General features: G+C 42.9%; 1 protein-coding gene across 1 annotated transcript in view; it reads left to right on the forward strand.

The window, feature by feature from the left end:
* The first annotated feature begins 11,090 nt into the window (after positions 1–11,090).
* Positions 11,091–27,312, forward strand: part of Htr2a (5-hydroxytryptamine receptor 2A) — a 63,716-nt gene continuing 47,494 nt past the window's right edge. Inside the window, exons 1-2 of the mRNA XM_016006895.3 lie at positions 11,091–12,877; positions 15,711–15,911. Coding sequence (XP_015862381.1) covers positions 12,466–12,877; positions 15,711–15,911 — 613 coding nt within the window. The 5' untranslated portion in view covers positions 11,091–12,465. The remainder of the gene's footprint in view (positions 12,878–15,710; positions 15,912–27,312) is intronic.

Here is a 27,312-nt window from a genome sequence, read left to right on the forward strand (position 1 = left end):
GTGATTTCTTTTTAAATTTAGCACTCTACAATATTACAATGTATTTAATCGTATTAACTGGTTGCTTATTTAATTAATTTAACTACTAAAAGGAAACTGATTAAGAAAATTATGGCATATCCATCAGTAGAATTCTATTGACAATTTGTGTCTTCTCCCAACATTAAGACTGAGTGTTCTTATAGTAAGCAATATGAGAAGAGGCTCTTGGTCCTTGTCAAGGAAGTGTCTGGGAACAGGTTATATGTGGTCAGAATGAGCAAGGGTTAAGAGAGCAGAAACACTGTAACTTCTAAAATCCTATTGCATTTTATGCCTTGAAGGTTCAAACATAAGAACTTCTTCATGAATGTCTCAATTGAAAAAGAATGAAATTTTAATATTACAGTGAAACAAATTTTAGTAGCCAATCAGTAGTTAGCAAAATCTAAGGGTGGTAGAGTTGCCTGTGTAAAGAACCCTTTGTTAGGTGCAAGGGAAATAATAATGAGCTGCCAGTGGGGATGTAAATTAGCATACAATGTTAGGGGGCTATTTTTGGTACTCGCAAGGCTAACATTTTGCCTAGTTGTCAAAAAAGAGATCAATTAAATGAGTTATGGAGTACCCATCAGTAAAATTCCATTGCCAATCTATATTTCTAATTTTATGTATAATGTACATCTCATATACAAATCATATATATTTATATGTAATTACACATAAGCAAACACATGGACAAAGAAAATATCTAGTAGAATGTAAAATATAAGGTTATGTTTAGATAAGAGAGTCTCCTAAATGGCATGACTTTTCATGAGCATTTTATTTTTTGTAGCTAGCAATTTACAAAAAAAAAGCCCACAAAATTAATATATATTATCAACAATAGTTTTTGCATTTTATTTAGATTCACAGAAGCAAATAATATCAGAGTTGACAGGGACCTATAAGAACAAAGCCAACTGGTATTCTAGGAATGTGTCTCCCTGAAAACATCTTAAGCATACAACATCATCTTCTTTAACCCCTCTACCCTGAAGATTCACAACTTCTTGGGGACAAAGTGTATGCATGTGGTTATGTATGCATCTTCCGCCAAGAAGATCTCTAAAATAAGTCACCAAACTGAAATCTTGATTCCAGGGACAATGGTCATCTCATGAAAACAAACTAAAAATGGTTGTAGCCACCTGACTACTGTAGACCGCCACAGAGCAAGGGCGGTTCTATAATTGAAGGTTTGCCTCTCTCAAGGAGTAGAAATGGCTTCCATGGACACATTGTGAGGCATCAAGCAGTAGACTGATCAACTATGATTCTCTCCACCCGCTCCTGACACACCCATGAGGACTGAAGCAGGATGGACCTCGCTGGTCTAATGCTGTAGAGTACTTACTTCATCAGCATCAGGAGAGGGACAATATTGGGCTTCGAAGTAGGGATATTTGGCTTCTTAAGAACATTAATCAAATGATTAATTTTTACAAATGAAGTATGTGACTCTTTTTTTAACTCCAAAATCTGCTGTGATTTGGATCTGTGTCCCTCAGAGGACAATGTCTTAAGGGCTTGGCCCCTAGCCATTGCACTATTAGAAGTGGTGGGACCTTTGAGAAGTAGGACTCCAAACTCTAAGAAGAAAGTTGGGTCACGGGTGACATGTTCTTGACGCTACATGGGGTTTTAAGTTCCCTCCATGACACACCCTTACCATGGTGCTCTGTGCCACCACAGGCCCAAAGCAGCAGAGCCAAGTGACTCCCCAATAATCATCTGAAACTCTGAGCTAAAATAAACATTCCCTGCTTCTAAGTCACTTGTCGCCGGTGTTTTTGTCACAGCAGATTAACCCTAGGACTTAGATGGCAGCTGAAATGCTGAAATAGAGCCTACTGCCTCATCCTGGAGAGCGGAACTGAGCTAATTTGAGATGAACAACTAAACAAGAGTCATTTTCTGTGGCCTTAGGAGAAACGAAATTGAAGTAATGTTCTGATCCATTTCAGTGGTTTCCAGTACCCCATCTGAGATATTTATAAAATGCCCTGAGGGCTTAACTGCATGAATCATCAATATTAGGTAGACAGAAAGAACAGTCATTTGGATTTGAAAAGTAGCTTCATGAGGTGCAAATTTGACTTTTTTTGATATCCTGGTGTCTCCCATATTCACAGTAACTCACATGAGTAAACCCATTGGAAAACATGGAAAGTGAGGGTACAGCCTACCCATTTAATCCTGTAAAAGTCTGAGACTTCCTTTAAACCACAGTGCCATCCACTACAAAGGAAGGAGAGTGATAAATTAGGTCAAGGTCATACTTCTGAAAGAAACAACTTTCAATGGAAGAAGTGAACACGTTAGACACCTTTCCTCTCAACACTGAGGTATTTCTTTCTCTTTGGGTATATTTCTTTCTACCCATAACCTGCTGGTCTCGTGATACTGGTTTGATAAAGCTGGTCCAGAGCACTCTTCTTGCTGGGAGAGGACTTCAGCCACTTGTCTTTACAGCCTCTTAATCAATAAGGAGGATTCAAGGTGGGGCTCAGAGGACAAGTCCAATGAGCATCTTGGTGAGACCAAACAGAAAACAGAACTCACATCTCCTGTGGACAACTATGACTCGCCCCAGACCCTGGTTGGGGTGAGAAGCAAATCTTTTCACATACCCTTTGGTCATGCATGAGAGGCACCCAACAGTCGGTACTCAAACAAAATTTTGCATCCTGGCCAAATTTCTTCCTGTAAGACAGTCTCAAATTTTGAAGAAAAATTGATATCTTCAAAGATTAATGCCTTGGACTAGAACAAATCTTTTCCTCCAATAGTTCTGTTTTTCATTTAAGAAAATAACGAGAGTCTATGTGATAATATATTAATTTCTCCCAAGCCAAGGTCATGGCTGATAATAAGTTAGATATTTGGGGAAATACACTTATACTAGTTTTAGGTCAACCCTGACTGGAGGGGCTATTTACCTCCAGCAGAAGAATGTAGCAAATGCTTTTACTGTGACCTGAAAGAAATGTGATGCTTCTCCTAAGACCTAAGGATGACTCAGACCCGAGAGACATTGTGGCTGAATAAAATCACTTACCAAAAAAATAAGTCAAATGGTGCCTTCCACCAATAGAGTGAATAGTCTTCATTTCATCAGCATGGGCAGGCATCTTTATTTGGGAGAGAGGTCAATTCTACATTCTTCCAATGGAGCTAATCACATTTCCCAGGCTTCCCCATGAGTGTTGGCAAGCGATTCAGACAATTCTCCAGGATGCCAGGATGGATTCAGAGATGGGCATGTGACCCACAGAGGTCCAGCCAAACCTTCCTAGTAAATGGTAAGTCACTAATAAGCTGAGTCCTCTTTTACAAGATGTTATGTTTGGCATATCCTCTTCCTCTACCAGAGTTTTAGAAGAGAATCTAAATGGCGTGATGCTCCAGCCCTTCATTTGTCTCAGTGACATACTTTGCTTCTTTATTTAAATGTGTAAGCACTTTATTTTTGTGTATGCATGTGTGCTTACATGAGTTTATGTGCACCAAGTAGTGCAGAAACCCCTGAAGGCCAGAGGGCATCAGGTCCCCTGGAACTGGAGTTACAGAACATTGTGAGCCATGTAGGCACTAGAAACCAAATTCAGGTCCTCTGCAAGAGCAGCAGGTGCTCTTAATTACTAAGCAATCTCTCCCACTTTGCTTTTTAAACTACTATACCCAAATCCTTCAAACCTGTTACTATGTTAGTATTAAAAGCAAGCACCACTTTGCATGTGTGATTAGAATTAAGGCTCTTGAAGGGAAGAGTATCCTGGATTTTCCAAGGTGACTCAACAAAACTGTGCAAGTCTTTAAAAGCAGAGAACACTTCTCGGTGAGGACAACAGTGAGGAGGAAACCTGAGGCCTCCTTTGCAGTGGGTGACTTTAGAGATGAAGGAAGGGACAACATTCCATGCAACATGGATGATCATTAGAAACTGGAGAAGGAATTGGATTGAAGGCCCTAGGAGTCTGTGGAAAAGAATGCCACCTTAAAGACAGTTTGATCTGTGCCAGGGAGATCCTTGGGGACTTCCAACCTCCAGAACTACAATAAACTTGGTTATAAGCAATACAGTTTGTGGCAGCTTGTAAGAGAACTAAAATATTAAGGCATATAATCTTCAATACCATATAGGCTGATGACTTCAATGTGTATACCTCCTGGCCTGACTGCTCCTGTGTCTGCTGAGTCACATATCCAGCTGCCTTTGGGTGACTGTGCGATCTTGGTGACCTACCCTGCTGACTGTCTTTGAACTTCCATTCTCTTTTTCTACCATCATGCAATTCCTGATCAATAGCTAAACCAGGCCATGTATCTATCCTACAAAAGCCATGTACCCAGCCTGGCACTGGAGGAGGAAGGAAACTCTCATTTTTCTCCCTTCTGCTAACTGGAATACAGACAAGATGGCTGGGGCGCAAGCATCCATACCACCTCACAAAGTATCACTGTAGGATGGTAGATCAGTGGGACGGAAGAGCCTCGGTTCTGTGGGTGATGACAGTCCTGAAGATTCTGGTTGAAGGTGGTAAACTTCCCTGTTGTTTATTATGCTGCTATCTTGAGGCTTGTACTACCTCCAGCTAAACTTCAGCTTAACTAGGGTGACAGAATTAGAATACCCAGAACAGAACTGTGTTTTTCTCTAAAAGTCAACTCTTTAGACTTCCTCAGTCCATAAATGATAGCATTATCTACCTAGTTGATTAATCCAAATACTAGAAAATGGTTCTTGATCCCTACCCTTATTATCTCACCCACCCAACCTCCCTGCTCTAACTGTCTTAACCAGTCTACCTCCTAATCATAGGTAGTCAGGATTATGGTGATTCTTGCTCCAAATACATCTGTCCTCTCCATCCCCAGCATCTCTTCTGTGAGCATGTAGTATCTTTTAGTAATTTTCTCTGCTTTTATTCTTCCTACCCTCACCTTTTCTCCATATCATGGATACAACCTTATTGTAACCTAAGAATTATGCTTTTATCATCCCAAAAACCCTAAGTGGCTTCCCATGGCACTTTCGGTAGAATCCAGCCATTTATTGTGGCCTAGCAAGGCTGACATGATTGATTATCAACAACCTTGCAAGCCTCATACCTTCTCCAGTTCCCCCATCTCTATTTCTACCCAGCTCTCAGAATTAATCTTGCCTTTGCTCCAGACGATCCTAGCCTTGGGGAAGCCCACATCTGACTCCTTTTGCTTGGAAAACTCTACATCCAGTATCTTCCTCCTTCTGACTTCATCTCAGATGCAACCTTCATGGAAGATGATCCCAGACCATCCTACCAAAAGCTGTTTCTCACCCTTAACACTTGATTACATCACCCTGTTAACTACCTTCACAGAATATATGCAGTATGTAAAACCATTCATTTGCTATTTTCCCAAACTAGAACACCAAGCTAATGATGCACTGAGAATGTCTTTTACCATCTCTATCAACAGCACCCACATGTCCCGTCTCCCTTGCTGTACATTTTTGCATGTGTTCAATCCCTTTTCACCATCCAAGAACTTTGTCATAATAAGTATCTCCTGCCACCATTTCAGTATCAATTCTTCCATTGCCTATATACTCTAAGCTTGCCTCAAAAGCCTGATGCTCTTACCTGCACTTCCTGGGTGCCAGGATAATGGGTATGCTCTGTCATACCAAGTTTTCTGGCTTTTAGCATCTCTCCACCTACCTCTGTAATCTCTGCTGTGCTTTTCAGGTATCTTCCACAAGGCTGTCTACATTCAATGCCAATCCTTCCAATTCCTCCAACTTTCTCTGGAACCCACTCAGTTGAATTTCTACTCTAAACATTCCACTATCACAAGGTCACTGAAGGCTGGCATACTCACAAGCTGTTTGGTATTCCGTCTTCATTATACTGAACTCATCAGGAGTTATCTCATTGTATCCTTCCCTTGACTTTAGGAGAATGCAAAGACTCAGTGATATTCAAAGGCAGTCTACTTAACTAACTTTCTTGCCCCTCCCTGACCTAAAATACTGGAAAAATCCAGAGCTCAGTCCTTAGCCCTTCTCCCTTCCCTGTCTCTAGCTTCTTCTATGATCTCACCCAGTGTCATACTTAAAATGCCATCAATATGCCACGGATTGCCAAATTTATTTCTTTTCCCCAAACCTAATACTCATCCATGCTGTAATCAAGTATTTGAGCAAGGAGCTGGTTATTTCCAAGGGTGTACTTAGTTAGCATCTATAGCAGTGTGTAGCACAATACTCTACAGTCATCTAGTCAATAAACATAGCAAACTAAACATTCACTAGGAAAAATTCAAAGCTTGACTTATTTCAAACACTTGTTTCTTTTGATAAAGGCAGTGGCAGTTGTACATTCTGGGTATACAGTGGTCACTCACAAATGCTAGCTTTAACATAGGAATTCACAGACAGTAAGGCAGCATGCACAGGGCCTGCACTGGTCTGTACAAAATGGAGTCATAGAGCTGAAAGGAGAAGTGGACATATGCCTCATCCCTAACACAGAAGCTAGCTCCAACTGATAACTACTTGCAAATGAAAAATTAGTTTTCTCCAGGGGAGTATCACTGGGGTGGGGGTGGGGGTTGGGAGGAGGGGGGTGGGGGCGGGGAGCACTCTTAAGGGTAGGCCCATGCCCAGCAGTAAATGGCCAACACAAAACAAACTCAAAGGTACCTTTGAAGGTTCTTTATCTCATGTTATGTCAAGGCATTTTTTTTTTAACCTTACAGATACTTTGCGTATGTATTATGGTTTCAGTTTGGGGTTTTTATGGGACTCCTCTGTGTGCAAACATGTGTGTTTCTGTGTCTATGTGAGTTTCTTGTGTGTGTGTTTTTTTTTCTTTCACACTTATTCTTATTTGGTTGCTTTGTCATATTCTGGCTTGTTCATTTTTTATTTATTTTATTATTCCTTAGATACCTGTTTGTTTTCCAACATGAAACAGAAAGCTTATGAACCCAGATAAGAGGGCAGATAGGGAGGAATTGGGAGGAATATGGAGAAGAGAAACCATAATCACGATGTATTATATGGAAAAGTATTTCTTAAATAAAAGAAAAAAATTAAAAGAGGGCTAGCTTATTTCAAACCTGAGAATTGCAGCATCCAAGGGAAGTGACAGATTAAATACCATTAAGAAATTTCCTGTGAATAATGTTTTTTCATCCTCAGACCATTGGTAAAATCTGTGTCACCAAAAATTCAGGACACATTCTTAAAGAAGGACATGGAGTAAAAGAATTCCATGCTGCCAATTTGGGACAAAATTGGATTCGGTTGACTGAATAGAGGTTAATGTTTGCGGCATCTTGAAAAGGTAAAATTTTAAAAGGACAGACTACAGATCCAGTCTATATTCATGCCTCAATTCTTGAAGATTTTACTGGATTACCATCTATTTTTAAATGGCAGCCGGGGGCAGGGTTCTGGGGAGATGGCTCAGCAGTTAAGATCCCTTGCTGAGAAAACATGAGAACCTCAGTTTAGAGTCTCAACACACACATAAAAGCTGGGTATAGCCACACTGACCTTTAACCCTGTTGCTAGTATGAGGTGGATCAGTAGTACCATGGGAGCCTCCTGGTCAACCAGCCCGAGTCAAGAAACAGTGAGTGCCAGGTGTAGTATTAGACTCTATCTTAAGAGAATATGGAGAGAGTGACAGAACAGGACAACAGCTGTCTGCCTTTGACCTAGTCAGCATGCACACACACACACACACACACACACACACACACACACACACACACACACACCAGTTTTACGGTAGCAAACTGGATAGAATTCATAGACATACTACAGAGTAAAAAGAAATCAAATGTTTCTGGCTTAAGCAAAGGTCAAGATTGAGTATGAAGGAATTTTCAAAAATAATGGAAGCATAGAAATAGTAGGTTTGTTGATTTGGGTGACAGTTGTGTGAGTGTGTATATTTTTTCAAAACTCACTGAATTGCGTATTTAAGATCTTTATATTTTGATGAATGCAAAATATAACTCAATTCTTTGAAAGAAAATAAAATTGACCTACAGTGAATGTTTTGGACGAGGGAAGAAAAGAGAGAAACAGAAGCCAATTCTGTTATTACAGGATCTCCCACAGCCTATAAAATGCTTAAGAGGAGGCTATAAAGATGCAGTATGTTCCAGATTTATTTACTCGCAGAACTTTTTTCTTCACATATTTTAACAGCTATAAAGCATTAATATTTCAGGAACCAAGTGCCTTTAGCATGGGGGGAAAAAGTCCAGCAAGGGCTTCCAATGCTACTTCGTAAAGCAATTTTAAGCAATAATTTTCTGTTGGCCTGTTTAAAATAAACTACTTATAAAAGGCACCCCATATGTAAGGCCCAATCATTTTAGAATTCTGCCTCAGATAATAAATTGATTTGAGTTGTTGACCTCAAACTCCTCTGACAATAACAAGGCAGCCACTGTCCATGGGTAACCGGAAGTTTATGCCAAAGAAATGTACGCTTACTTAAGCAACACTTCTCTTTCTGCTCTCTGTAGGACAGGTTCATCCACAGTGTAAAAAAAAAAAAAAAAAAAAAAAAAAAAAAAAAAAAAAAACATTAAATCACAGTTGGGAAAGGTAAGTCTTAGGCTGAGTTTCCAGGAAGCCAAAACAGGCAGGCTTATGTAGGAGGGTTTACTGAAGAGGACTCCCAGATCAGCACCCATAGGGGAGCGGGGGTGGGGAGGTGGAGCATGACAAGACACAGAGATCAGGACTTGCCGGGAAGGTGTTAGTGACTCATACAATAAAGGCCTCAGAACATGTGAAAAGCTCTTCTCAGGAGGCCGCTGACAGCTACCCAGCCTTCAGGCAAAGGTGAAATTAGTGGCACTGCTGTCACCACATGGGAACTGCCCTCAGGGAAATAGTATGGCCACATGTGAAGGGGTGGCGTCTTTGGCTAAGGGTAACTTGCTAGCTGAGAGCCATCGGCTGATACTTCTCTCACCTGCAGGGGGTGCTAGACTGCACGTTCCAGTGTCCACCACACTGCAAACTCAAAAAGACTGACTTAGAATTGCTAGGGTTGAACATAATCAAAACACATCGTATTTATACATATATGTACATGTTGTAATAAAGTCCCATTGTTATGTACAATATATAGGAATACAAATATCTTCCTACCCAATCTGACTCACATCCTATTATCAGTAGTCAACAACCTAGAGAGATTGTGTCTATATTGCTTTGTCCATAAAACTGCAAAAACGGCAAATAATATTTATTCCCCAGGCTGGCTTTGAACTTGCCGCCCTACTCCCCAAGCCCCCTAAATAGCTGAGATTAGCCTGTGCCACCGAGTCTTCAAAGAACATTAGACAGTGATTAACACTTTTATTTCATGTGTGTGTAAACGAAAAATCATGCACCCAACCACGAACGAGATGCACACACCTCTTGCCTTTATGTGGCTTGAATTTAGTGTGATTAGTATTCCAATGGAAGACTGCAGAGGATGAGCAAGTCCTTGCCTCCAGAGGGAAAGGGCAGCTCAAAGCAAGCTCCCAAAAAGGAAATTCAATAGCAGCAATAAGACTCAAAACATGTGGGCTTATAATATGCCAGGCAAATCTATAAACTTATGTATCTCTCAGATTAGCCGTCTGAAGTCGATATACGGCTGATCCTATTCCTTTTTTCCAGATGAGGAAACCAAGTGTGAAGATGAAAGACCCTAATCAAGGTCACAGAGGTAGCAAGTGAGAAACCTGGGATTCTTGTCTTGGGAGTTGCACCTTGGAAATTCACAAGGTGGATACAGAAAGAGGGGCAGTGACAGCATTCCAGTCTCAAGGAACTACAAACACAAACACGAAAATGTCAGAAGCACAAAGGTTCAGGCTGCAGCCAAGCTGCCCATGGAGAAGCTGTGAGAGTCTAGCCTGAAAGTAGGGGACCCCAGAGAATGAGCTAAGAAAGGAGTTGTGTACCCCTCAAAGAAGCAGTAAGAAATGCGGGCAAGAGGGTGGTAATGATTTTTTTCTGCAATCAACAATATTTTTAATAGGAATAAAATGCCTAGTGTGCAATGTAGAGCATCCTATTAGCCAGACGTGGGCTAAATATGCATGCATGTCATCTGATACCTCACTGCAACCCAGTGATGAAGCTATTGTCACCCTAGTTGGCAATGGAGAATACTGGGCTCTCAAGAGAGTTAGGTTGTATGAGTTACAAAGCTGGGATTCTGAACCAAGGGACTGTGACCCCTGTACCTGCTCTCTCCAGTCTGGCCCCCACAGACATGCATTGGATGCAGAAGACCAGCAGCCTAGGGGCAGGTAGACGATCTGGGGCGTAATGTGGAAAAACAGAAGGGCTCCTCACTGTGGGCTGAACAGAGAAGAGCTGAGAAATGTACATGAGGTGGGAGGGAAGGCTGGGCGTCTAGAGGGATGGGCAGGGAGATGGAAGGAAGGACTGGGTGGGCCAGAACGGGGGTGACTCCATGAACCACGAGGATGTGTGGCAAGAAGCCCTAAGAGAGAGAAGCTCCGAAAGGATGGCGACAAGGTCACCAGGGTGACGGAGGAAAGAGTCTAGAAGGCAGCTGGACATGTAGCTGTGACGTTGCCATGAGAATTAAGTGATTGGCAGCACACTGGAGGGCTGGGAGTGGCCGAATGGGGGGTGTAGAGGACAAGAGAAGAATGTGGTAGACAGAACCCCAAGAAAGCCCCTCCTGTTGGGGAAGCAATCCACTTTCTTGTCTGCAGAAGTAACAGTTTACATCTGCCTCTCTTAAGAACCACTGAGAGAGGGCCTCTTTTGCACACAGGCACCTTACCATAGTGTCACTTCTGGAAGAAAAAAAAAAAAAGAAGAAAATAAAAACGCTTTCTTTTCTGACATGAAGTTTTCAATTACTTCCTGGTGACGTTTTTCAGATGAAGAAAAACGAGCTAGTTAAATGGTGCATACATATAACAAGAGTGTGTGTACTTAAATACCTTCAACTAACTGAACACTGTACTGATGGTTTATCAGTTATCACCAGACTTCCGGGACACAGCTCCACTGGCTTGGATACAAGTGCTGGGTACTCCCAGGCCATGCCTGTTTTCTAAGCTTTTTTATCTTCCTCCTCGCTCTTCACCTCTCGGCTTAAAATATTGCTGCCATATAGCCCACCTTATTAGGAATGTGTCCACTAGGCTGTGTCTCCGTTCTCTCTCTTTTTAAAGCAAAAGTTCTCAACGTTAACCTGTAGCAGAAAGAAGAATGGGGCGGGGGAGGGGGGCTGTTCGGTCCGCCCTTCCTGGCTGTCGCCACCTTGCAGGTTCTGACACAGTGACAGAGGGAGGTCTGGGGAAGGAGACAGACTGGAGCTGCTTATTCTCCTGGAAACCCGGAGCGACTTGGTGCAGACAGCCCTTCCTACTTCGCCTGCGGCTCTTTTGTGCGACTTTGAGAGGGGCTCCCTGGTGACTGATTCCTCCCCGCCAGCGTGCCTGCTGAGGCTCTGGGAGGGAGGACCCGAGTGAGCCGAGCAGTGGCCAGAGGCAGCCAGCACAGACCTCAACTGCTGGAACTGGTGTGCAGTTTCTGAAGTCAGCAGAAACAGAAATCAAATTACTATCATCTCATGCTGCTGGGAGCTCAAGGAGAAGGGGATTCCACACCGGCTCAGTCACCACCATGCGACAGGCGAGTCACAGGACAGCGGACCCTGGCGACAACGAATGTAAGTTCTTAAGCTGCTGTCATTCACTGCTGTGGGATTTTTCTCTCTGGTTGAAGTCACGCTTGGCCACGATGCCGTCATTGCCGTGAGAATTTCTGGTGTGGAAAGTTCTCTGCTGCTCTTCGGGATGCGTTTTCCTTCCGTTAAGCAAGCCACAGACGCGAGCTGAAATTCCTGATCGCCGCTGCGGCGTTTCTGCCTGAGACTAAGAAGGGTAACCCAAGTGTATCCAGTTACTATGGGATTAACACTGCATGGGTTTTTAATGGATTTCCTTAATACAGAGGGCACACAGCCCTCCCTACCGATTTCGGATTGCATGATGTTTTAACTTTGTGATGGCCGGACTCGTGAAATCAGCTCGTTTAACCCGAGAATTAGCTGAAACAGATTCCCACCGGCTACAAAACTTTTCTTCCTTAACCAGAAGCACGTTTGTGTCCCCAAATGCTCAAAACTGCTTTTTTGCCTCTGCTTCATTGAGAACTTACAGCTCGACAGTGGACTCTTGCTAGCACTTTGGGAAGGGAGGCAGCGTCAAGAGCCATCACACTTCTGGAACTCTTACTATGGGAGAGGAAAAGGCAGCCGGAGGAGCCACACATGGTCTCCACTTCACCGCGTCTTAGAGCCAGGGCATAAAGATGAATGGTGAGCCTAGGCTGTGACTCGCTAGTCTCTCCACACTTCATCAGCTACAACTTCCGGCTTAGACATGGAAATTCTCTGTGAAGACAATACTTCTCTGAGCTTAATTCCAAACTCTTTAATGCAATTAGATGGCGACTCGAGGCTCTACCACAATGACTTCAGCTCCAGAGACGCTAACAGTTCTGATGCATCGAACTGGACCATTGATGCTGAAAATCGAACCAACGTTTCCTGCGAAGGGTACCTCCCACCGACCTGCCTCTCCATCCTTCATCTCCAGGAAAAAAACTGGTCCGCTCTGCTGACAGCTGTAGTGATTATTCTGACCATTGCTGGAAACATACTGGTCATCATGGCAGTGTCCCTAGAGAAAAAGCTACAGAATGCCACCAACTATTTCCTGATGTCACTTGCCATAGCTGATATGCTGCTGGGCTTCCTTGTCATGCCTGTGTCCATGTTAACCATCTTGTATGGTGAGTGGTGTTAGCATGTCAGCCGCCCCCAGTGTAGTCCCAAAGCCCATGTGCATGCGGTTGCCAGAGGGACTGGGGCTCAGGGGAGAAGTAGACAAGAAGCTTTTGTTTTAGTCTTAAAATTCTATTTTACTTGAGAGAAGGAAAAAAAAAAAATCAGACAACCTAGTGCCTGATCGTTGGTGAGTTTGGGGCTTTAAATTAAATTTTGTAGAGAAATTATTATCTGTACTCCAAAACTCCATGAGCATAATTTAACTTTCATTCATGTCCGTGTGATGTGTCCTTGTATTTGCCAGCCGCCTCGGGACAGAACTGTTTTATCTTTGCCACACCGTTCTCAGCACTTCTAATGGAGTGGTAAAACCTGCCCAATTGCCTTGGAATGTTTGCAGAGAGAGCATTAGTGCCTGAGTGGGTTTAATGCTAAAATATTCAGAGTCTCCATTAGAACAAACGAATTACTCTGGTCTTAATTGCCCCCCTTGCCCAGAGAAGCCAATACGGAAGAAAGCCTTTGAGTTATACCCTCAGCTCTTTAAAAATGTATACACATAAACTCCTCCTGTCTGGTTTTGGAGGAGAGAAAACAAACTGAAAGCTATTAATCTTGCTTTCTCCTCAACCCAGTTTGACAGTGTTAAACTTCTCAGGAAGTCGGCTTTCATGGGGGAGCATAAATGCTTTCAAATTTATGAGTAATATAGCCAGAGTCATCCTAACAAAGAGCAAAGGAAACAATATTCAGACTGTTGGCACACACCCTCAGGAGTCACCAGAGCTACAGGCAGTTTTAGAGATAACCTTTAAAGGGCTTTCTGGCCAAGTCCTAGGGGCTACAGTAGGAACATATCCCCCTAGCCCTGAAGGAAGGAGACAAGCCTGGAATAGTCAGCATCCATTTGTGAAGGCTAGCCCTGGCTTGACCATTCAAATCACACATCTGAATAATCCCATTACATTTGCTTATCATTTCTCAGCCCCTGGGGAGGGGCTCTCACTTCCTAAAACCCTGACCAGCCCTCAGGGGCAAACTCTACTGCGGGTGGGAGGTGTGACTCTGCAAGAACCCAAACCACAGCAGGAAGGCGGGGTGAGCTGCTGGGCAGCAGGGGCAGCCCTGGCCACGTAGGAAGTGCAAGCAGGTCCTTTGGTCTCAGCTCAAGGTTGCCCCCTGGTGACAATTTCTGGATGTGCAGCCTCCACAGGCCCTGAGTCTACTAGACCATGGTCCTGCGCCTTCCCCAGTGAGGAAGTCACAAATCTGTCTTGCACAGATATTCTCTTCTTACACCTTGGAGGAAACTTTGAGAGGAGAAGGGCCTGCTTTCTTTCAGGGAAGACCCCTGCCCCACAAGAGCCAACACCGGTTCCCAACAGCAGAGCTGGTTTCTGCTGCTGGAGTGTAAGATCCTCTCTGTCTAAGCGGTTTGCTGAGACTAGAACCAGAAGGTTTGGGATTAGGTTTAGGTCCCGCATCATTTCCTTTTATGAATACTCCTGGGGGCAGCATGGTAGAGGTAAGACTTGTGCATAAATGAGAACTACCTCAGTTTGAGCTCTACTGTTCTAAGAAAGTATTGACCTCTCTAATATCCCTTCCCATTCACAGGCAGATGTAATTATCATTGCTCATTCTGTTAGCAAAACTAATGAACGGCTTACTCAAGTGTTTGATGCTCTCCAAACCACACAGAGCGGAACAAGACACTTTAGGGCATGGAGGCACCCTCTGTCTTCCTCAGACAGCCGAGTATCTGCCAAGCTTCCTGAACTGGATTCTGGGAAGTTTTAAAAACCCTTTGATATTGAGGGCCCACCTCTAGCCACTTTTCAGAAAGACTGGTTAACTGGACTCACAGTCCTACTGCTGATTGTAATGCTGGAAAGGGCACCTTTGCCCCAAGTAACTGCTACTGGGAGAGGCTCCGGTATCAGCGTCAGCAATGTGATTTCTACGTTTTTGAAAAATGCGCATTTTCCAGCCTGCTCCAGCCTTACTGGATCAGAATGGCCAGAGGTGGGTCCTCATTGTAAGGAGCCAACTGAGAAAACTAGCTGTCACCTATAGCTTGAGCACTGCCCTGAGACAAAGCTAGACACCCTTGATTTTCTTCACCATCCTCTGTTTCTCACATGTCCTGAATTTGAGTTTAATAAAACATTAGGGGGCTGTATATCGTAAGTAAAGACATTCAAGACGTAGATTTGAAGCCATTGGGTCATGCCATCTCTAATTGCCTGCCTGTGTAAGACTGGACACATCTAAGAATGACTAAGATTAGATTAACCACAAGGACCTTAACTCTAGAGAAGATTGTGTGGATAAATGATGGATGGATGTGAGAGGTACTTCAATTAAGGGGCTCAGAACATAACTTTGGATAAGCTGTTAAATCAAAATGGCCTTGCCACTGTAAGCCCCTTGAGCCACACAAATGGCCAGGCCCCTCCCCCAGGACCTCTAAATGCCAGACTTTCCCTTCAGAGCTGTAGGTGTAGCAAGGCAGATGGAGGCCCTGGGGAAGGGGCCTGGGCTCTCAGGTGTGGCTCAAGGGCGTTACAGCCAGGTGGAGGGGGGAAAGAGACTCATTGAAGAGGAAGAAGCAAATTCCTCTTTTGCTAATGTAATTCTAGAGACCAGGAACATTCAAACCTACACTCACCTATCAGTGCCTTCATAGTGTAATGAAGCACACTTGCTGCTTGTCCAATGTTGGAAGTCTTGTCATCAAGGCCTGCCCTCAAGTTGTAAACAGTTGTGCCAGGGTATAGATCACATGCCAAAGGAAGCATGAAGCTGCTTGCTGATACTAAAACTTGTGCACTACAGGGTACCGGTGGCCTTTACCTAGCAAGCTCTGTGCAGTCTGGATTTACCTCGATGTACTCTTCTCTACGGCCTCCATCATGCACCTCTGTGCCATCTCACTGGACCGCTACGTCGCCATCCAGAACCCCATTCACCATAGCCGCTTCAACTCCAGAACCAAGGCCTTCCTGAAGATCATCGCTGTCTGGACCATATCCGTAGGTAAGCGGGAGCATGTCAGAGGTGCTTTTGAACCTGGAGTTTGCCTTTCCCTGGAGACGTGTTCCATTTTGTTGCATTGAAACTTGACGCTCTGAGTCTGTTGTTTCATGTGTTGCAAGGTGTGTCTGAAACTTCGTGATTCTTGCAGTGATTTTAGGAAAGGAAAATCTGTGGATGTCGTGGCTGACAGCAACTGTATGCATTGTTTTGCACACATAAGAATAAGCACACTAGCAGAGCCTGAGTCAGGCATCACTGTGTTCTTTCTCACATCCAAGCTCAGTACTCCAAGTCTTGGGTCTCCCAGAAACCTGAGTTTTGTCATTACCGGACTTGTGGTTGCTGAAGAATACAGACACTTGTCCTTGATAACACAGGCCTTGAGGGGGGATCTAGAAAGTGGCAGAAGCTGAGGACAGAGGGAAGTGGTAACAAGGGCTTAAGGACCGGCACTTCAGCTGCCTGGTATTTCTGTGGCCTTTCTTCTGTCTATTTTCTTCTTCCTGCTGTGACATCCACACCAAAGGATTCCAACCAACCTCAGTTAGGCTGATCACACACACTCGCCACTTGCTAGTATTGATCTTCCGTCACCGTAATAGGATCTAAAGGGGCAGCTCTCAGGCAGCAAAGTCAATTGTACCTGTCACCTCGGCAGGCTTGGTTTGTAATCAAAGGCTCCCCGAGACCTGTTGTAAAGTCTCAAAGCTTTTCAGGTGGAAATACTGTATTTGCTAAGGCCCACGGGGTGTGGTATCTACTTCTAGGGGAGACTGTGGGATTTGATGGTAGGTTAAAATTCCAGAACTCATTTGATACTACTCACAGCTATGTAATAAAAATACCTATCGATGGGGCTGGAAGGATGGCTTAGCATTAAGAGCATTTGCTACTCTTGCAGAGGACCCAGTTTGATTTCCAGGACCTACATGGTAACTCACAACCCAGTTCCAAGAGATTTGACATGCTCTTCTGGCCTCTGAGGGCACCAGGAAGACATATGTTGTACAGACGTACAGGCAAGCAGAACACCCATACACATAAAATAAAAGCAATTTTTAAAGTATCTATGAGAAATAGCAAGCACAGTTGGTGTTCATTGCTTCCTTTCCTGCTAATAACAGGAATTAATGTGACACTATCTCCATTTTGTAGATGAGAAAACTAGCCTTCAGAACCGGAAATGAGACGTATGTATGCCGCAAGCATGGGCACAGTGAGCATCCTCCGGTTCTGAGGCTCACAGGGATGAGTTACATGTTACACAGCATGCGCACACTTTGCAAAAATCCTCATCTGTTTTCCATTTCGGGCCTTACATTACCATTTGAGGTCAGCAGCACAGACAACCTCCCTGTGTTGGTTTGATAAGTCGGGGAACCTCGGGACACAGGACATGTGGTTTCCTGGGTCACAGGTCTGACTCACTGGCACTCTAGGCTTCTGGCATCACGCCCTGTCTCTTTCTGCTGAGTGTACCACACCTTCCTTAGCCAGCAGCTTCTGCTCCAAGAAAATGCTAATGGCATTAATAATTCATAACGTTAATCCGTGCAACTCAGGACTTGTTCCACCTGGAACAGGAGGGTAAAGGGGCCCCACAGGTGACCATCCAAGCTGCTCATAACCACTCTGGAGAACCTTTCAGTTCAGATTGCTGAGTGTTCCTGAGAGAGATCCATGGTTGAGGACCATGAGCCAGATTATCAGAAAAGGAAGCGTGATGAAAAAGGGTCAAATACAATCCATGTAGGCAAGAACTCGACCTTCACTTCATAGACTGTCCCAGTCGCTAAGCAGAGACTGAAATGACGCAGCACCCTTTTCTTTGCGTGTATGTGGTGTATATGTGTGTTTGCATGTATGGGAGTTCACGTGTATGCACATTTAATGTAGTAGCCTAAAAGTTGATGTCAAGTGTCTTTCTCGGTTTATCTTTACTTTATGAGGCAGGGTCTCTATCTTAGATCCAGAGCTTACCAATTTGACTAGTCTAGCCAGCTAGCTTATTCCAGGGATGCTGCCTCTGCCTCCTGAGGGCTGGGGTTACAGGTAGCCCCCCCAACATCTCCATGAGTTCTGAGAATCTATCTCCGGTCCTCACATTACAGCAAGGACTTGTACCCACCGAGCCATCTCTCCAGTCCCAGCATCCGTTACCTTTTACCCTTAGCCAAGACAACTCCCTGTCTCTGGCCAACTTCATGATGATACGGTTAGCAAAAGTCAGAGATTCTGAGTATTGCCACAGACCCAGTCGTGTCCAAGTCACCTTGTAGATGAGTCTGTCACACTGGATGGCAGCACTCAGAAGCAGGAGTTTGACCCAGGTCAATCCAGCTCCAGTCTGGACTTTATCTACTACCTAATAAGGCTGTCTGTCTTCCCTCATTCTTTCTGGCTGTCATCCCAGGAGGGAGACAGGTTGGGATGGCTGTGGGGATGCTGACCAATGGGCATCGTTAAAAAGGAGTCATTCAGAAGTTATCGTCTATCTGTTCTGTGGATTTTCTAAAGCAAACCAGATGAATAGTGTGTGTTCGAATGTCTCCCCCAGTGTGGTAAAAGACAATTAAACACCAGAAAAGTCGAGGTTACACAACCGTGTGACTACCTGTGAGGTGGAGTTCTGAGGAGCAATTGGGTAAGAAATGCTAAAAACAAGGAGTCAGTTCTACCCTGGGTCCTGAAAGAGCTCAGTGCCAACTTCTTCCCGACTTTTCCTCTCTTGTTTCTGTTTATGTTGTTTTGTTTGGGCTTTGGGCGGTTTTAGTTTGCTCTGTGTGTGACTTTAGGTTTAGATGCGTATTCCAGCTGGAATGTTTTTCCTGGGTTTTGTTTGTTTGTTTGTTTGTTTTTTAATCATGTATAGTCAACCAATGAAACAGACTTCAAGATGTACACTGTGGTGACTGAATGTACACGTTTTGTAAAATAAATACCACAAATTAGTTAATTCCTGCCTCCTCTTACCACCGTACCTTTTATTTTGCAGTCAGAATATGGAGAAAATAACAGGAGTAAAACTCAGAGTTAGTGCATGCAGACACCATGCCATACACTGGATCCCCTGAACTAACCCGTCTCCCTTCCCCCATCGGTCTCTGCTAATAGAATCACTCTTGCCAGAGAGGAAACATTCTAGAGAGATGGTTGTACCGCCACTTCCAGTTAACAGATTATCCAAACAATAAACCCCAATGAATCATATTTTCCCAGAGTCCCTGCTGAGGGAAAAGAAAGACCAAAGCCCTGGTGCCAGGCAGAGAAAGAACTCTCTGGAAGAGAGCTCACATGGGCCTGGTATCTTATCAGACAGCCTCTCAGGACAGTGATGTTCAGTGCCGAGTACACCATGCCTTGACCAGCACTGTTTAATTATACACTCCATCCTCTATTGAAACGTAAACCTCAGATCAGGACCCCAACAATGGGCTTGGGGGGTCACTGGACATCTTTGTCCTTCACAAGGTGTCCATACTGACTAAATTCCTTTCCTCTGCATCTCTGAGTAGTTCTCTTTAATTGGTATATCTCTTGTTGGGAGCTGCCAGGGCCCAGATTTTATCCTAAAATCCCTGCTACAGTAAATGTCATTCTACTGTTTCTATAAATTCAGTCTTTCTTAGACTCTACATGTGAGTAAGATCATATATCCTTGCTGTACTTTTGAGACTGATCCACAGTTGGGAACAGGCAGATTTCTTTTCTATAGGTGCATAATACGGAATTCTATTTGTATATGGCCTGCCTTGCTCTCACTTAACAGTCAAAGCCTTTACAGCATCTATTGTAGAATTTTTCGTTAGTTTACTGATATATTCGGTTTTCTTCATGAGTTGATGAATAAAGAGCCAACCTTGGATTTCTGCAGTTTCTTTTCTGAGCATCCGTAAATGAAGCTCAGAGGTTGCCATTTCCCCTCTGAGGTCTTTATGTCAGGACTAAGTTTTATACAACCCTTAAAAAAATACACACTCCTTACTAACTCTCTGGTGCCATTTAAAATTTTTTAAATCTGTCTTTAACCCCCATTTACACTTTCTACCCCTTCATGGGTTATTAACTACCTACAGATTTTATCTTTCATGCTGGTGTTTAATCGTTATCAAATGCTCTCTTCATTTCTTAGTGAGCCTTCTTGCCTTAAAAGTCGACTCCATAGACACTGCATTTATGCCAGATTTCTTTGGATTTTATCATTTTTTTCTGGCTATATTTTACTCTGTCCTATTACCGACTGTGACTTTGTGTTTTTAGTGTGTTACCTGGATGAAAGCATACCCAGCTGTTTTTTTAATCCAATTCATCCATTAAAAAAAAAAAAGATTTATTTTTATTCATGTGTAGGTACATGTGTCTGCTTGTAGATAAGTACATGTGAGATGCCTGTGGAGGCCAGAAGTGGGGAACCCTCGGGAGCTGGAGTTACAGACAGCTGTTAGCTGCCTGACACAGATGCGGGAACCGAGTCCTCCGGAAGAGCAGCCATCGCCCTTGCTGGCTGATCCCTCACTCCAGCCCCCATCTTCATCTTTTAATCGGATTATTTAGTTCTTTCACAGTTGATATCAATTCCTTTCTGCTTTACTTTTAGACTGATTAGAATTTTAATTCAAATTTCTCTTTAAGCTTATTGATTGTCTATTCTTTTAGCAATATCTACATGCCTTTTTTTGTTGTAAAGAGCCTAAAACAAACTCTTTTACACCTCTTGGAAATGCAAAAAAAAATTGAGAACGTTTCAACTCCATTTACCCTCTACTCCATTGTGTTTCCTTTCCTGCTTTGTACACATAGGTCAACGAAACCCAAGGCATCATTCCAGCTGCCCTATGAACTTGTGTGTGTTTCCTACATACGAACTCTGCTGTTGCTATATTCTACTTTCTTTACTTCTTTACTTCCCGGGTGTATAGTCCTTACTCCTGAAGAATTGCAATGTCATGCTTGCTGTTGGCTCTCCGTTTTCATCACTCCAGATCACTGTTTTCCCTTCATTTATAGCACACTTTTGCATAGTGTAGAACCCAAACGGACCTGCTGATGCAGACCCATGATATCGGCCACGTGAGACTCTGTGGCCAGAAAAGTCCAAATTCAAAGCCACCATGAGCAACTTAGTGAGACCTTGTCATGGAAAAAAAAAAAATCCAAAGAGGCTTAGTCTGCAGCTCAATGGAAGAGCACCTGCCAAGCCTCTGTGAGGCTCTGGGTTCAGTCCCCAGCACAAAAGAGAAATGAAGCAGTCTCTTTTCCAGAACTTTCTCCATGGCCTTCTGGGTCTCTAGATTATTTTAGTTTGCTGTTTGTAAGAGCTCAGCTGTCAGTGTCCACAGAAGCCACCATGTCGCCTGGCTTTGGAGATCATCTTTAGCAGTGTACTTAGGTGCTGCCCGAACGTGGATTAGTTTTGTCTTCATCCTGAACTTGATTGGTACGGGTTCTTAAATCTGACATTCAAGGTCATCTTGTTGTCACTTTGAAAAGTCCCTTAGCCACTATCCTTTCCATTATTACACCTGCACCATCCCCCTGCCCTCACTCTGAGGCTCCAGCTCATGCATGATGGAATATTGACCTGCACATCTTAGGGCTCAGTTTCTACATTCTCCTCCTCCCCGTCTCCTCTCCCTTCAGTCTGTGGCACAGGTGCCTCTCCCATCAGGTACTTCCAATCTACTGCCAAGACCATCTAGCGTATTCTCACAGATTGTATTTCAGCTACTAGATTCTTTGGTTTTTACCTGTTTAACAGATTTCAGTTGTCTGGACTAGTTCTCTATTATTCATCTATCAAATGTCGATCACTGTTTTCTGAGTATCTCTCAGTTACCTGGTAATTCTGTCCCCTGGTAATTTTCTCCTTGGCCTTACTCATTTCTTTGGGTTGTTATACCTGTTTTTGTGGTTTTTTTTTTTTTTATTGCATTGTATCTTGTGTAAAAATCTAACAGGCAGTGTGTTGATATTAGTTTTCACCACAGGGGAATCCACGAGCTTTAACATATCTGGTATATGTGTGTGCATGAACATATCTGGTATATGTGTGTACATGTGTACATATGTGCATGCATGGGCAGGCACCCCTTAACCCAATCACTCTATTCCTTTGAAACAGTGATCTCCTAAGAACTGATTTCCAGTTGTGGCTTTATAACCCCTCTGTATTCTTCTATGGTTCCAGGTAAAAGCTGGATGGTTCTTGACTGTAGGAACTCTGACCTCAGCTCTTATATCCTCAACCCACAACATGGCTGCCAACTCATTCAGCCTCTCAGACAAATCAGTGGGTGCTTGAGAAACGAGGTGGCCCCTATCATCTAACGTTTCTGCCCTTGGCAGCAATTAGAGAGACATGAATTCTACTTTACTCTATATTAATATGGCCATGCCTCATCCAGTTCGATTCTCTCCTGTGTATCTTTTGTCTCTTCATTTTAACATAATTTGTGTCTTTGCCTTCTATGCGTTTCACAACATATAGGTGCATTTTGTTTTTTCTCAAGATCTGACAGTCTCTCTTTAATCCTGAACTTCAGCCCATCTACATTCACTGTGACAGTTGGCGTAATTAGTTTCCTGTTATCTGATTATATTATAGCTGCCATTTGATTTTCCTATAGTTCTCTCAAGCTACCCCCAGTTCCCCATTTTTAGTGAACTGCAAACTCTTCCTTCATTTCCTCTACCACTTTCCTACTTACTCAAATTTCTGCAGGATTTTTCCTTTTCATTCCTCTCCTCATTACAATTTCATCCCAAACAATTATTACACCAATCTTTCCACTAATGAACATGAAGTAAGTAAGAGTCTTAACTTCTCTCAGCCACCTTGCATCTCCAGTTCACTGTTTTTTCTCTAGTATTTTTAGCTCACCTAGTGGTGCGCCAGGTCTTTTAACGCAGGTCACAAAGTGTAGGAACTGTAAAGATAAATACAGGCTTAGCAAATTCTGTGGGAAATGTTTTCTATGACTAAAATAGTCATGAGCAAGCTCAAAATTTCTTATGAGAATAACAGACCAAGAAATATACTTTTGAAGAGGCACCTGCACCTTAATTTTTTTAAGGACAAATAATCCAGTAAGGACAGAAATAAATAGGCAATTTTCAGAAATAACAACTTGAAATAGACACTTAGCCACATGGAATCTTAACTCGGGGGTCATAGAGACATGGCTTAAAGCAGCATGGCTTTTCACTTGCTGGCCATTCAGATGGAGTGACTAAAGACGCCCCGACTCCACCCCAACTGGCCACTGTGAGTATGGCACCACACATATGCCCATATTCCAAGGGTTACAGTGCGGGGTTAGCTCTCTGACCATCTAACCAAGGCTGTTAAAAGTGGGCATCCATCCTGCTGGACAGAATTTTTTTCTATAGGAAAATGAAAGTCCATGTAGGAGTGTTCAAGCACCTCAATTTTTAAATGTGAAAATGGAAGGTTGGCTAAGATTTGGGTCGATGGATTTTCTGTTTCAGAACAACTTGAAGCTCTGAAAAGTGATGGGTTAGGACGCTGGATATTTAAACAGAAGAAACATGTCTGTGGGGTTAAATGCAGGCACCAGGTTGTGCGGGTGGCTATTCTGATTTTAAAAAGGCTGACGGTGTTGATCATAACCATGGGGAGACAGAGGTGGTGGAACTGGTGGGCTGCTGAAGGACCTCATGTTTACAAAGACTGAAATTCCAAGGAGTGGCAGAACTGTCATTGCTTCCCTCATCTGCTTCTCCACAGCTGTAATCACTGCAGACATTACTCCCCAGATGCTCTCGCTAACCAAGAATGGAATGTCACAATTCCATGACGAATCAGAAAAGACTTTCCTAGGGGCAGTGGCTCACCTTGAGGGTGTATATTACAAATGGCAGCCTCAACAGTCTGCTTGCACAGAATGTGGGTTTCCTTGCACTGGGTTAATCCTAACATCTACTGTTTTCTCCCATTTATCGCTACCAGCATGGCTGTGTTCTTGCTTGTCTAGGCTCCCATCAACTTCTAAGGAAAGTAAGCATGATTACAGATCAATCCTGTGTCCCGTTTGTGAGCTTCTCACAGTGAAGAAGCGACAATGAATGAATGAGGCATTCGATTAAGAATGATCCTGGGATTGTCTGTAGATTATATTTTCTTTCTCAAACCTAATTCCCATTACCAGAGCTAACTGTGACTTCACTCCAATGCACAAAATGAGCAAACTCTATCACTGATTGCCTTGCTGATGCCATGGGAAAAGAAATATATGTTCCTTTATTTCCTGACTGTCATGAGCCAAGATAGGCGTGGGATAGGAAGGTTAAAATTGTGTTTGCACATTGTCATATGATGACAAGCAAATATACCCCTTCAAATCTTTTTTCCATAAATAGTATTTCATTCCAGCAATGCATTTGCAACTCATAGGGTAATTTTGAAATGCATCTAAATAGAAAGATTTGCCTCCCCAAAGCTAAGCACAGCCACCTATTCTCCATGTTATTGCTTCTGTAATAGATGAAGAGGTAGGCTAGGTCACATTTATTCAAGACCTTTATCCTTAGAAGCTGTGACTCATGCACAGAATCCTAAACCAGGAGCTGCAGTCCCTGGATCAAGCCTCCTCCTTCATGCAGGTGGAAAGCCTTCCTTCCCAGGATGCACAGAACAGGGATGGTGAGAATAATACATCTGACTAGTTTTAATTTGTAATTATTTTCACATGAGATTTTTATTATCTTTTCATACTTAACCACACAATGTATACATGCACTCAAGTATCATGGCACCCCACAAATATGAACTTCTGTATATCTTTAACTATTAGCTAATAATTTCAATTTAAAAAGAAAACCAGCAAGTCTTGCCCTTTATGTTCACGGAACTCTCATAGGGAAGGTGAATCTGAAAATACCTTCAAAATGGTCTTTCCGATAATTGAACATCATTGACAATTCCTAAGACAACGACCAAAAGCAATTTAAGGAACAAAGAGTTTGTTTTGGCTTAGCCACCAATTGGATGACAAGGGTTCATATTTTCATTATTTTTTCTTTTTATTATGTGTTCACATTTTCAAGCAAACTTCCACAAGCCTTGATTTGTAGCTGTTTCTCCTAGTACATCCTGGCTCACTCTTCACTCACCAGCCACGAGTAGCCATTATTCTCACAGCATCTAGTAAATGTCTGGCTGCAAAGCCTTCCCTTCCCCTGGCTTACATGATTTTGACTTTAATCTACCACCTCTAAGAAGCCTTCTTCAAACTTCTCTTCTCTCCAGAAATTAAGTATTGTCCTGCTTTGATTCTCCCACATATCTGTCTCCTCACCTATTCCATTTATGTGATAATAATCTATTTCTCTGCTAGGTCACAAGTTTTTAGAGAACAAGAAATAGAAAGCAAAACAAACAGAAATAAAATGTACTTCCTCTTGCTCCCAATCCATATGATAATAGAAAATGCCTAACCAAGCACTCATCTGAAAACTAATTTCTTGAGTCTGACACCGAGACACCTTTAAAAGAAATTGTATTTCTGTGCCCTGTTTCAAAGCTATTTTTAGACTGTTTCCCTATACTTCAAGTAATAAAGACTAATGGTTATGTGAGAAAGGAATTGTTTCATCATCATTCTACTTAGCATCAGCCAGGTAGAGTTATTAGCAAAGCTAATTAGTGGAGGCTGTAAGAAAGGAGTCGGAGTGAGCTTTGCTCTGGTATGCTCCCCATTCCCCGCTGAGCTTTAGTTTGAGATCTTGACATTTCTTCAGCAAGCATTTGGGAATCATGCCTTTCTAACGTGGGATTTCCCACATTGGAATCAAAGTCCCCTCTAAGGGATGTTAATTTTTCAGTTGGGCAAAGAGGTAAGGTGAGAAGCAGAGAAGAGAAGAAAGGCAAGCAGGCAGGCTTCCATATCTGCCTAGGCAGGACCTCAACAACTGGCTGCAGCTTAGGGGATTGTCCACAGCCCACAGCCCTGGCCTCAAAGGCCCAAGCCTAGTTTACTCTTCTGATGTTCGTTTCCTTTATTCAGAGATTGTCACATTCTGAGGAAATTCACACATCACATTACAATTAAATTTCCTTATTTTGAATGTGGAGTCACAGAGACACGTTTTCCTGGTTCCTTTCATCTCCGTGAGGCTCTCAATCCTAGAGGGAGAATCCTCTCCAAAGCTGTAGTAAATAGCGTCACAAGACAAGTGAGAGTCCACAGTGGGCCAGGGACTGTCCCAGCACGTGAAGGCACAAAGAAGCACTCAGCAGGTGTGACCTGGAAATGCTCACAGACCGCTTTAAAATAAAAATCAACTGTGGGAATAGGAGGGAAATGGAAGGATCATGGGGTGGAAATGTTTGAAAAATATTGCATATGTGTATAAAGTTGCCCCCCAAAAAACAATTTCTAATTAAAAAATTAAATATATAAACACACTAAAAATAGCTAATGGAAAAAACAGCTACATACAGCAGAAAGTAGAATTTAGAAGTAGAATATGTTTGACATATAAAGAAGTCTGGCAAGGTTGGGGATCATAGAAGCTGGATGAACAGGGAAATGGTTAAAATTGAATCTTGAATCATGAACAGATTGTTGGCAAAAGAAATCAGAGGGGGAACATCCAAGAAGAGACTGCTGTAAGAGAGAGTCATCATAAACAAAGGGTTAAGATTCTTGATAAAGGAAAATGAGTTCTCTCCAAAGGAGTCTCTCTGGGTCCACAAAGCACAGTGAAGACAGGCCCCAAGCCCAGTAATAGACGACCAACACAAAATGGACTCAGTGGTATTTGGGGAGGTTTTTAGTTTCATAATGCATTATCTGGGTATTTTGTTTTACCTTACTGGTTTGACTTATAGTATGGTTTCTGGCTTTGTGTTTTTATGGATTTCTGGGTGTGCAAATGTGTATCTCTCTGAATCTTTAAGTGTGTCTTGTGCTTATTCTTTGGCTCATTTTTTTGTTTGTTTTGTCCTATTCTGTTCTGTTTCTTTTTATTTTATCTGTTTTTTTTTTATTAGATACTCGCTTGTTTTCTAATAAAATCGAGAAAGGAAGGGTGGGAATTTGGGTGCTGGGAGGATCTGGGAAGAGTTGAAGGAGGAAGAATTGTAATCACAATGTGTATTGTATGAAAAAAATCCAACTTTCTTAGAGCCTTTTATAACTCCAGCATTCCCTATCTCTCTGCATGGGGTATCGGTGGTTGGTTCTGTGAACCCAGTTGTCTAGAACCAGAACATTGTTCCCCTGGCAAGCACAGGAATGACGCCCAACTTGCCAGACTTATCCAACTCAGGCATCAACCATCTGCTATTTTTATACCAAAGTTCCAGGATTAACCCTGGCTCATACCAGTCATGTGGTAAATTCCTGTTTGGTGACATCTAGAAAGGGAAATATTTTTT

This window comes from Peromyscus maniculatus, chromosome 9, assembly GCF_049852395.1.
Source record: "Peromyscus maniculatus bairdii isolate BWxNUB_F1_BW_parent chromosome 9, HU_Pman_BW_mat_3.1, whole genome shotgun sequence".
NCBI lineage: Eukaryota > Metazoa > Chordata > Mammalia > Rodentia > Cricetidae > Peromyscus > Peromyscus maniculatus.